The following is a 13,258-nucleotide window of genomic DNA, read 5'->3' on the forward strand; positions in this document are numbered from 1 at the left end:
TTATGCCTTCATTATGAACAGACATTCATATATTTGAAGACTTAATTGAAAAAAAAGTAAAAATGGAAAATAATAAATAACATGTTAAAAGATTTGCATCATCTTAGCAGTACATAATAAACTCGCTTTATTTTTGGGAAGTCGCCCAAAAACTACTCGCCCACTCGAGAGAATCCATTCGGATGTCTGCGGTCCAATTGAAAAAGCTGCGATTGACGGATAAAAATTTTTTGTGACCTGTTTGGACGACCAAACGCATCTTACCGTCACCTACTTAATAAAATGGAGATGGCAACTGCACAATTTAATTCGAAACTTGGCGTGTTGCGGTTAAGTTATGTATGAACATTGAACATATCCAATTAATCCACAAGATCAATTATACCAGTTATGTCAAAATTTAAGTCGAGTATACATCAAAACGAATGCAAGAGTACTGTCGACAGCACACAATTGTGACAAATTGAACGCCGCACACAATCCTGACGATGAGTGCTTAACTCTTGCCAATGTCAAGGCGATGGAGAAATTCAATCGTCTCAAGGATCGTAAGGAGTTACATATTGCAGTCAATTCCTACAAGCATTGAGTTCGTAATTAGTTTAAGTATTTTAGTTTAAACAACGATCGACGGGAAAAAGTTTCATAAATGAAAATATAGTGATCTGTTCATCTTCTAAAGCATCTTCGACAAAAAATTTAGAATCGAAAATGTTCAAAATCATGGACTAAAAGTAAAATAACTTAATGCAGGAATTCTAAAAAAAGTTCTTTACAAGAAAACTCAAAATGATTGCGTAGAAAGAATAATACAAAATTAAAAAAGAAAGAAAAATTATTAAGTTGATAAAAAAAAAATCAAAAACTGATCCAAAAAATTTTCAAATTCTGAAATTTGTAGAAAAAGTCCGGAAATTGTTTTAAAATTTCGCCCTTAACAGTTGAGACACCCTGTACTTTGTATAACACTTCAATTTCATTCGTCTCAAATCTGACTGAAACTTGAATCAGCATGAAGGCAAATTATGTTAGTAATTCGCGGGAAATACATAAATGAAAGTTTTCTTATCAATTAATTACAAATAAAATGTTCTAAAGTCAGAATTTAACAAAATAAACTCAAAATTTGTGTGAAAAGTGATGAATTTTATCATTTTTGTCTTGAATTAGGTAAAAATCTCAATTCTTTTTCACATTTTTCATCAAAAACATGAAAACATTTTTGTTGTTTTTAAAATTTTAGTGAATCTCGATCAAAATGAAGACCCGCAAAAAGGAAATTGACGTGAAAAAGTTGCTTGGAGTGAGTAGTCGGAGCAAAAATATCCCCAATAAAGCAAAAGAATTGTCAAGTCGCAAAAAGACAAATACATCAAGTTCTTCAAATGATGTCAGTGACAAGGAAAATTCCTCTTCGCGACCTTTAAAACCAACAACAACAACTACTTCAAGGGATGCCAACCGGATTTTGAGTCCTCTGAAAGCTAATGTTTCATCTTTAGCGAAGAAAACTACTGAAAGAAATCTTTCGAAAGCCATTTTGAGTCCGTTATCCGTACAAAGAGCCATTCCAGAAGCAACAAGTACGCCGAACATCGTAAGACGATCGCTTTTTCCGGTTGATGTTGCTCCAGTTGGACAACAATCAGTTCAAGAAGATGCTGATCCCATCGTTTTGAGTGATAGTGACTGCACGGATACCGAAATTGACGGCGAAAATGTTTCAGGTAAGGATGTTTTAATGAAATTTTTAAAGATTTTTACTAATTTTTATTGATTTTAGCTGAAAATAAGGAAAATACGGGACAAAATGATAAACCAAAGCGTCGAAGGAGGCGAAAATTGATCGAAATGGAGCCAGCAATGGAAATTTTAACGAGCAAAAGACAAATTCGACCAACTCTAAAGGCAATAAACAGTCCCAGTATACGAGAATTCCACGCAAAACCCAGATTTGCGAATGAAAACGATGAAAATCGAGCAGAAACTGCTCCAAATCCATCTGTTCCTGCAACAAATGCTCAAAAATTGAAACCATCTGAGCAAAAATCGACTTCTAAAGACAAAAATGAGCCAAAAATCGCATCTCCAGTTGAAAAATCTTCAAAAACTCCAACAGAAAGTGATAAAAATCGATCTGTTCCTGCAAAAATAGGCACAAAAGACAAAAATTCAACGTCGAAAGGTAAAAAACAGACAGAAATCTCATCTCTTCCGAAAAGTCCTGTTCAAGAAACGCATGAAAGAACAACAAAAAGACTCGTTAAGCCAACTTTGAAAGCATTAAACAGCCCAAGCATGCGAAATTATGTCACAAAACCAAGAACTTCAAAAATTGATGAGCAAATTTCGAACAAAAATGATGAAAAATCATCAACTTCCGCTATAAAATCATCAAAAAAACGAGGTCGACCACGAAAAATTCTCGAAGCCGATCAAAATCAACCAGAAATCTCATCGCTTCCCGAACAACTACCTGAAATCCCATCAGAAAACATCCCGTCACCCACTAAAAGAGGTCGAAAACCGAAACCACAAGTCACTAAACCAGCAAATAATGACACGGAAAGTATGCCAGCTCCCCTAAATCCCGTGAAAAGAACTCGCAAAGTCGGAAAACGCGTCGTTCGTTTGTACAGCGAGCCAAAACCCGTGCCAAAAGTCACAGAAGCTGTTCCAAAATACCGTCTGGAACTGGAAAAAGAGCGAGAAATACGCGAAGGATCTGGTTTTGGCGACGACGACATTTACAATTTCCATCCGTCGCAGGAATCTATCGAGGCGCCCGAAGAAAATGACTCTTACATCAAAGATTTGATCAAAAAATTAAAGAAACGCAGGAAACCTGGACCAAAAAGGGGTAAAATTACGAAGAAAATTGCAAAGGAAGATGAAAAAGAAGCTCCAAGTGAACAAAAAACAAAAGTAGAAAGTGTCATGGACCGAATAAGACAGAAAATTTCCGAGAAAACTCCTTCAAGGACGAATCTCAGACCGGAAATTCACGCAACGCCTCACGAAAAGACCGTTTCTTTTGCTCTTCCTGACGTTTCTGTGTCAGAAAATGTTCCTTCAGCCAAGAAAACGCCCGCAAGTCACGTCACGGTGCGAGATAAAACGATCGGCATCTCCCCAATTAGTCGCGATAGTTCAATGTTACCTTTGCCGATGTCGTCTCCGATGCTAAACCGCAGTCCGAACATCAATCCGAAGCGAAGTAGCATGTTACTGCCTCCATCGATGGCCTCTCCAAGTCCGCGAATCATTCGAAATCCCGTTCCCGGGACAAGTACAGGCGGTTGGACCCCCAGCGGAAGCAATGCGATCCGTTCCAGTAACCATTCGACGCCAAATCAACGCCTAAGTCGCTCCATCGTCGAGTCAAGTGTCAATAAATCGATCAATAGCCCACAAAGTCCATGGCGGGTAAATGACGAAGCTCGAATTCCCCGTACTAAATACTTTTCCCTATCGAAAGACATGCTTCCAACGTATTCCAGTGACGTCATTGTTCGTGATACGATCCCCTTTGTACCGGAAGATGGCGCCACAAACGATTCCCTGAACAATTCCAACGCAGAAAATGTCGCGCCGCCCGAAAAACGAACTCCAGCGACGAAAAGTCATCCAGCAAAGCGAGTTCCCTTGGGAGCAATCGACGTTACTGACCTCTATCCAGCTGCAATGCCCGAAAAACACAAACCCGTGACACAATCGCCGCTCGTTCGACACTCTTTGACACCGAGACAACTCGAAAAACCTCCCGAACAGAAACGAAAAACGCAAATTCAGATAATTTCGGATGTTCCTGTTACGGGACCACAGTATCAATTACAGGGAAATCGATTAATTCGTCCCGAAATGCCTGATATTGACGAAGATTCGAACGATAGTTGTTGCTCGGCGAACAGCAATGTGAGCGAATGTTTCGGTTTTGATGTTTCGACGCCGCCAGACGAAGATTTGGAAGTCATTCCAGCAGTTTCGGACAAAGATCTGAAAGAAAAATTGAAAAAATTGAAGGAAGTTTTTCCGTTGGAGAAATCTGTGAGTCAGGATGTCGATATGCCGGTGTTGTTCAAGTCGCCGATGAAACAGACAAATACGTTAAAGACGATGTTAGAAGCGAAAACGCCGAAACAGCGAAAAGAGGAGTCGCCCAAGGCAGCTGTGAGGGTAGTTGATAGTAGTTCAGATAGTGAAGTTGAAGAAGCGTCGAAGAAAATGGAGGAAGAAAAAACTGAAACGGAAAATGATGCAATTAACATCAAGCTTTTTGATGATCCGGAGCCGTTGAGGGTGAAACAAGTACCAGTGGTGAGTAATTTTTTTTTTCAAATTTTTCAGAAATCAATTTTTGTTTGAGTTTTGGCATTTAAAAAGTTCATTTCGAGATCGAAAAAGTTATTTCGAGATCTAGAAAATTTCATTTCGAGATTTAAAATATTTATTTTGTCATCTTAAAAGTAAATTTCGAGATGAAAAGCTGAAAAATGTAACCTTTCCAGAATTTTAATCGTTAAGATCTTAAGATCAATAAAAGATCAGGAAAGTTTAATTGAATCGAAATATTCAAAAAGTTTCCTGATCTTACTGATCAGAACTAAGATTTTATCGATCAGTTTAGATCAGATCACGTCAGATCAGATCGACAAATAAAAACTGATGAATTTTGAAACGATCTAAGCAAGTATGGTTCTGAAATTTTCAGTTGATCTTATCTGATCAGCTGATCGTTAATATAAGATCAAATCGTTTTTAGTCGTTAAAAAAATAATTTCAGAACCTAAAAGCTCATTTTAAAATAAAAAAAAAATATGTTTCGAGATCGACAAATTTTTTTTCGAGATCTTAACAATTTTTTTGAGACCTCAACATAGATTTCAACGACTAAAAAGTTTTATTTGAGTTTTAAATGTTCATTTCGAGATCTAAAAAATCATATTTCAAGAGCTGAAAGTTCGTGTCGAGATCGAATATCGTTACTTCGAGGTCTAAAAAATTGAATTTGAGATAAAAGTAAATCTAAAAAAATCATTTCAGATTCTAAGAGCTCGTATTAAAATAAAAAAGTCCATTTCGAGATCGAAAAAGTTGATTCGAGATCTAAAAAACTTTTTTTGAGTTCTTAGAAACCCTTTCGAGAAATAAATATTGATTTCAAAAGCTAAAAATTTTGTTTTAAGTAATTAACAAATATTTGAAAGAGCTATAAGGTTGATTTCGAGATCTAGCAAAATCTCATATCGAGATCGAAAAGCTCATTTCGAGATCTAAAATATTTATTTCTACTTAATAAAAATAATTTTTTACTATAAAATATTCATTTCAAGATCAAAAATCTCATTTCGAGATAAAAAAAGAGATCTAAAAAATTTTTCGAGATCGAAAAGGTTGATTCGAGATCTAAATTTTTTTTCAAGAACTGAACAAAATATTTAAAAAGCTAAATACCTCATTACAAGATCTTAAAGCGCATTCTGAACTAAAAAAAAATATTTTTGAAATCTAACAAATTTTTTTTCGAGATCTAAAAATTTCATTTCGAGATCGAATAATTTTATTTTAAAAACTTAACAAAAAAAATTATTTAGGAGAAATTTTAAAATAAATCACTTTAATTTTTCAATTTCTCAAAATTTTTTAATAAAAAATCCGTTTTTTCAGGCTACACGTCGCAGTTACGCTGGCAGACAAAAGCGTAGGCGCAAACATTACTCCGACTACGAAACATCGGACGAAAGTGAATTAGATGACGAGGATGATGACTCTGACAAGCACAAACACAAGCGACGAAAACGCGAAAAGCCCGATGTCGAGAAAACGCAAGAATTTCAGCAGTTTGTTAGCGAATTCAACAGCATGTGTGACGAAGTTGAAAAATACGAATTGGTTGTGGAACCAATTGAGTAAAAAAAAAGATGAATGTTTATTTTTTAAGTTTTTTTTTCTATCGTGTTGTGAATCCTTGAAGGAGTATCTCGAATATTTTTTACATTTAATTTAAATTTTATATGAAAACTTATATGAAACTTGCTTTATTTTTTTTCTAAAGATGATTTAAATTTTGTGAACCACAAAAAAAAATATATGTATGGAAAAAAGTTATGATTTATTCAATTCACGTGCATGCGAACACACTATTACTGTAATAAGAATGCTTATTTGTGATTCATGTATTTAACAGCAACATTTTCTTATAAAGTGAAGAGACAGACGATGGGAAAGTAAATGGAATGAGTGTCATATAAGTGTCGACTAAATTTCATAAAACTTGGCTTTTGCATAAAATATTTCAAATTTTATTTGAATTTAGTGCAGTTTCATGCAGGGTTGGGGTGAAAAAGGGCATTGACACTTGTTTTGGCGCGAAAATTTGTTTTGAAGTTAATTTTGGCGCGAAAATGGATTTTGAAGGTAATTTTGGCGCGAAAATTCGTTTTGAGTTTATTTTTGACGCGAAATTGGTCATTGAAGGTAATTTTAGCGCGAAAATTAGAAATGAAGGTAAATATGGCGCGAAAAAAAGAAATGGAGTTGATTTTGGCGCGAAAGTTTATTTTGGCGCGAAAATTTATCTTAAAATTTATTTTGGCACGAAAATAAGTCTTGAAGGTAATTATGGCGCGAAAACGGATTGAATCCATTTTTTTCATCAAAAGTAACCAAATTAAGAACAAAAGGTAAAGTTAAGTTAAAAATTTAAATATTTTAAAAAATTTAATATTTTCATATTTAAAAAAAAATTATGCCTTCAAAAGTACAAATTTGTCAGAATAACCTCAAATTTGTTTTTTTTTATCGAATTTTAAATAAGATTTTCTTAAAATTGAGTTTTTCTAATCATAAAATTTCAAAAATATGTAATACAAAACTTAAAAACTTTCAATTTTTAGTAAAATCTATAATTTAGAGGTTAATTTTGAATAATTTTTTAACATAACCTCAAAATATGAAATATGGTCCCAAATTTATGACTCAAGCTTTAGTTTATGTGACTTAATTTTGAACTAAAGTTTAAGTCAAAAACTTTTACTTCATATATTTTTAGCTTGAAATTTATAAAAAGTTGAAATAATTCAAACATTTTTAGATTTTCAAACAAATTTTGAGAAAAATATATAATTTTTGTTGAAAATTTTCCAATTAAAGTCAAATAATTTTAATTAAATTCATTTAAAGTTAAACGTAAGTTATTTTTACTTAAGCTTAAGTTATAATTTTATGTTTTGTAGCTCTGTTAAAAATTAAGCTTAAAAAATCTTCAATTTTTTCTTGAACTCAACGTTCGTTTTTTAAATTGACATGTTAAAAAATTTTCCATATTCAGATGATTTTAAGATTACAAATCACACTCAAACCACATCCCTTTCACATCTCCTTAAAATATTTCAAAAATACTCGAGTGTATGACAAACAGACAGACATATATGCAAAATTTTCCCATTGTTAACTTGCATGAAAATTTATGACACTCCGATGTTGAAAAAGTCGTAAGCTTTTGTATGTCTTGACTCACATGCCAAATAACACACATATTTGCTGCGACTAAGTAGACTCCGTTTCGGGTACGACGAGAGATATAATTGAAATATTGTTGAATTGACAAAATTCCTTGGAAACGTTGGATGCAAATAATTTCTCCTAAAAGTATTTCAACTTTTGAAAAGTATTGTGTTGTCGTGTCATCGTGCGTAGGTATGCAAATAATAATCAACATTAGACCTATAAAACTTATCATCCTTTTACCTTAGTTTTATTTATCCGAGTATTTATTTGCATATATTATGCAGGCTTTTTGTCTCACTTGAGTGTTGCCTTTGTCAAAGAGTGTATCGAGACAAAAGGCAACGTTCTGTCTGTCGCTCGTTTTCCCGCTTAAAATGTAAAAGTAAACGGAGATGGGAAATTAAATGAATATGCGTGATGAATAAACATTAGATAATTGTCTGTTTTATGATATTATTTTAACCCGGGATTTAGAGTTTTATTTATGGTTATTAAAATGTTTTTCCTGTCATCCGGTGAGTGGAACTTGACTTGATTAACTGACGTAAATGGAACAGGTAAGTTTTTTATAGTTTAAAAATTTTAACGGTCACTTTTTTGAATTTATAGAATTTTCCCGCCTTTTTTTAAAATGTCCCAGAGGGTATTTAAACTTTTTATACACAGCCCTGTGTTTACATGAGGATCACAATACATGCCAGAAAAGGAAAAAATAAACATGGAAGATCAAAAATTTTAGGTAAGTAACTTTATTTAAAGTTTTGGCCTCTCAGGTTTGGCAAATCATCAAAATAAACCTAATGATATTTTTTAGTTTAAATTTTTTTGTGACTTTTAAACTTAAATACGCGATTTTGGCTAAAATTTTTGGATGGAAATTTTTTCAATGTGCATTGGGGCAAAATTTTTAGAATTTGCATTGGGATGAAGAAATTAGAACTTTATTTATATTAAATGAATAAAAACTAAATTAAAGTTTAAGTTAAAAAATTGTTGAAAATGATAAACTTGAATTCTTCTGTTAAGTTTTTATTCATTTAAAATAAATAAAATGCTAAATTCATAAACCCAATGCACATTCTAAAAATTTTGCTTCAATGCACATTGTAAAAATTTCAATAACAAATCTTTCAAAGTTTCAACCCAAAATCACAAATTTAAGTCTTAAAGTCAAAAATTATTACAAAACACATTATAAAATATTACCCCAATCACAATCCAAAATTTAGCCCCAATGCAAATTTTAAAATTTCATTCATAAAATTTTAGCCAAAATCGCATATTTCACGATTTTCGTGAGCATTTCTGCGGCACGTCGTTCAACTACCTCGTCACCTTCCGTTTTAATTTGCACTCGCACGTGCTTAAACAATAAAGCAATTCTCGGAAAACCAAACAATAATCGAACGTCGAAATCTTTTCGCTTCCCCCTCCCATACCAAAAACATGTCAATTTCCCTAAAAACAACTCAAAGCAAACGAAAACAAACATGATTTCCGTTACATTTCAATTCAGTTTGCCGTGTTTATTTTACGACCTGAACGGACAACGCCGCAAGCAAACAACTCGGCAATGTGTTAGTCATAATTGAAAAAATTCCCTGAATTTTGTGTGTTATTTTTGTTGGCAGTTTGATGACTAATTCAATTAACCTTTGAATTCACTGACATTTTCTTTGATTTCTCGTTACACTTCATCGTGTCGATTTTGTCTCACTCACAAGACATAAATTGACAATTTTCCCAAGATAATAATAATTCGTGTACGGTAATCTTGTATATGGCGAATGACACGACGAGGAAAAATGCGGAAGAAAAGACAAAGAAATTGCATTTACACCCACTTGGTTAGGGGTATTATTTATCTACTTGTCGAGTTTCGCACGAGTTTTCGCTCATAAAAAGGATAAAGTACTTCAATTTTTACGAGCCATTAATTTCAATATTAAAAATCGTAAATAATGGTTATGATTTTCATGAATATGCGCTGCTCTCGTGTGTGTGTGTGTTTGACAAAAAGGTGTGTTATCCTTGAACGTTTGTCTGGGAGAATCGCCGCCGTGCAAAAGTGCCTTGCTTGCAGTTTTTTTCGCTGTGAATAATTTCTGGTGCACTAAGCCTTTTTTATTCAGACGTGTGATGATGATGACGACGATGATGCCGAAGGAATGTATCTGTTAATATTTGCGTTGCAAATTGTTCTCCGGAGATGCTTAAATCATCTTTTTATGGACTTGTTATGAGGAGCGGTAAGCAAGCAGTGAGAGTGAGTTATTTATGGCTTTCGTGTGTGAAGTTAAATGGAGTGAAGGTTAAATGATTTCTTCTTTTTTTTTGCAGGAATCAACATTTTGGATTCAAAATTGATGACTATGATGCGAAGGGATTGAATCAGGAACTTCAGATGCTCCTTCAGAAACATTTTTCAGGTAAGAATAAGAAATTTTGTAAATTATTAAGATATTAACTACATACCTTTGAAGTGAAGTTAACTACCTTCTTTAAGTTACTTTAAGCAAAGGCGATACCAGCCGCAAAATGAGTTGAAGATCCTCGAAGATATCCATTCTATAAAGTTCATCATAAGAAGTCAGTATAACTTGAGAAGTCAGAGATCGCTCTTCCAGATAACAACTACAAGAAAGTACCTCGATAACGCACTTATTCCTCGCTGTATCAGAATCTACAATTATTTCACGAACCTTGTCGACTTCAATGGACTTCAGAAAAGAATTGAAATTAAGAACGAATTGAAAAGCATTTTTAGACTTAAGTTAACCTCTCAAGGTGTCCGAATAACCTTTTGAAGAGGTCAAATTAATCCCATAGGAGATAAATTGACCACTTAAGTCTTAAGGGGTGTAAACGGAAAAAAAAATCCTTTGACATGGTTTTGATTTGAAAACTAAATCAAGAGCAAAACTATATCAAAAACTGTGTCAAAAACTATGTCAAAGCCTTTTTTTGACAAATCTTGCTCAAAATGGATAAAAATTTATCAGAGGGCTCTAATTTATCATTTTTAATCATTTTATAACTCAAAACTGCTAAAAAATTTAAACTGAAAAAAAATTTTTTCTTTGACACAGTTTTGTTTTGAAAACTAAATCAAGAGCAAAACTAAATCAAAAACTGTGTCAAAAACTATGTTAAAGCCTTTTTTGTCAAATCTTGCTCAAAATGGATAAAAATTTATCAGAGGGCTCTAATTTATCATTTTTAATCATTTTATAACTCAAAACTGCTAAAAAATTTAAACTGAAAAAAATTTTTTTCTTTGACACAGTTTTGTTTTGAAAACTAAATCAAGAGCAAAACTATATCAAAAACTGTGTCAAAAACTATGTCAAAGCCTTTTTTTGACAAATCTTGCTCAAAATGGATAAAAATTTATCAGAGGGCTCTAATTTATCATTTTTAATCATTTTATAACTCAAAACTGCTAAAAAATTTAAACTGAAAAAAAATTTTTTCTTTGACACAGTTTTGTTTTGAAAACTAAATCAAGAGCAAAACTATTTCAAAAACTGTGTCAAAGCCATTTTTGTCAAATCTTGCTCCAAATGGATAAAAATTTGTCAGAGAGCTCTAATTTATCATTTTTAATCGTTTTATAACTCAAAACTGCTAAAAAATTGAAACTGAAAAAAAATTTTTTCTTTGACATAGTTTTGTTTTGAAAACTAAATCAAGAGCAAAACTAAATCAAAAACTGTGTCAAAAACTATGTCAAAGCCTTTTTTGTCAAATCTTGCTCCAAATGGATAAAAATTTATCAGAGGGCTCTAATTTATCATTTTTAATCATTTTATAACTCAAAACTGCCAAAAAATTGAAACTGAAAAAAAATTTTTTCTTTGACATAGTTTTGTTTTGAAAACTAAATCAAGAGCAAAACTAAATCAAAAACTGTGTCAAAAACTATGTCAAAGCCTTTTTTGTCAAATCTTGCTCCAAATGGATAAAAATTTATCAGAGGGCTCTAATTTATCATTTTAATCATTTTATAACTCAAAACTGCTAAAAAATTTAAACTGAAAAAAAATTTTTTCTTTGCTTTTGTTTTGAAAACTAAATCAAGAGCAAAACTAATTTCAATTGTCAGAGGGCTCTAATTTATCATTTTTAATCATTTTTTAACTCAAAACTGCTAAAAAATTTAAACTGAAAAAAAAATTTTTTCTTTGACATAGTTTTGTTTTGAAAACTAAATCAAGAGCAAAACTAAATCAAAAACTGTTTCAAAGCCATTTTTGTCAAATCTTGCTCCAAATGGATAAAAATTTGTCACATCATTTTGTTCATTTTATGAAAACTAAATCAAGAGTTTTGTTTTGAAAACTAAATCAAAAACTGTGTCAAAAACTGTGTCAAAGCCATTTTTGACTAAAAAAACACAAAATTATCAAAAAATCTCATGTCATATTTTTTTCGATAAAATGATGAAATCGAGTGATGTAAATTGAATTGAATGAACGACTCTTGAACGTTTCAACAAACTAAAACCAACAAAAACCGGTCTCATAAACGTCAAAACGCAACTAATTCGGAGTCCCTTCGAGTCAATCCATTATCCTGTCTTCATTACTTTTTACAGCTCAGCTCATTATTTGCTGATTCTTTGTCATGTAGGCATAAAGAAAAATAATGTACAATAAATAAACACTCACACACTTACTGGCAATAATAACAAGAAATTTTCCGTGACACTATCTTCAAAAATTTATTATCTTTTTTTGCTTCGGATCTAAGACGCAGCAAAAAAGAATCAACAGGACAAGAAACACTAATAAAAATAACATCTGTGCTGTTCGACGGAGGATGAGAGAAAGCGTCCTTTACAATAATAATGTAGTAATAAGTTGTTGTCAGTAGTCGTCGTCGTCCTCGTAATGAATACATAAAAGTCGTTCGGGCAGGATTAAAGCAAGCAGCACATAAACTATAAAAATGCTACGCGAGACAACTAAACTATACACGGTAAAAGACGATATTTTATGTCCAATAAAAGATCATAAAAAAATTCTAGCTTATTGTTTTATTCACAGCGCAAAATGGCTTGTAATATGTGTTTTTTGTGCTTACGTGCTGCTTGCATTGTTGCCGGGATGTAAGAAAAGAAGACAAAATAAAACAAAACATTGTGTTGTTGTCGTTTTTCCCCCTTTTTCCGTTTTTTTTTTGCTGCTCCGTACTTCAAATAAGTGGCTTTTGTTATTACTCTGTTATAAAGTGGTAAGACAACAATGATGTTTCGCATCGTCTCGTGGTTGTTTGATCTCTCTCCGACGTTCGGCAGCTCTTATTAAACGTGATACCAGAATGGCTTGATTGCTCGGGAACGAAGATGACAAAACACCCATTAATGGCATAACAACGTTATCAGGTCACACAATCATCCACAAGTTAGTCGGCAAGGCATGAGAACTGAATTATTTTCGCATCAAAGGACTTGGGCATGCCCATGAGCTTTACGAAAAATTCATGTCTCGAAAGGTCAAAAAATATCTGCGAGACATGAAAATTAACTAAATTAGATACCAACCAACAAACAGATTGTAAATTGGGACAAAATTTAAAAAATAGAAAAAGTAGTCGTCTAAAGAACGACATACTATACCGCATTTCGATATTACATACATATCTTTATTGTTGTCCTCACTTTACAATTTCATACTCCTCATTTCAATTTTCCGAACTTTTTATCAACTACAGACTTTCCATTGAAATGCATATATTTCATAATTTT

General features: G+C 32.6%; 1 protein-coding gene across 1 annotated transcript; it reads left to right on the forward strand.

Annotated features, from left to right (window-relative positions):
* Positions 1-1,044: 1,044 nt before the first annotated feature.
* On the forward strand, positions 1,045-6,093 carry LOC134834241 (protein dalmatian). The gene is made up of 4 exons (XM_063848828.1): positions 1,045-1,170; positions 1,244-1,727; positions 1,784-4,317; positions 5,668-6,093. The coding sequence occupies exons 2-4, from the start codon at positions 1,259-1,261 to the stop codon at positions 5,911-5,913; spliced, it is 3,249 nt and encodes a 1,082-aa protein (XP_063704898.1). The 5' UTR covers positions 1,045-1,170; positions 1,244-1,258; the 3' UTR covers positions 5,914-6,093.
* Positions 6,094-13,258: the final 7,165 nt, after the last annotated feature.

The sequence above is a fragment of the Culicoides brevitarsis genome, chromosome 3, assembly GCF_036172545.1.
Source record: "Culicoides brevitarsis isolate CSIRO-B50_1 chromosome 3, AGI_CSIRO_Cbre_v1, whole genome shotgun sequence".
NCBI lineage: Eukaryota > Metazoa > Arthropoda > Insecta > Diptera > Ceratopogonidae > Culicoides > Culicoides brevitarsis.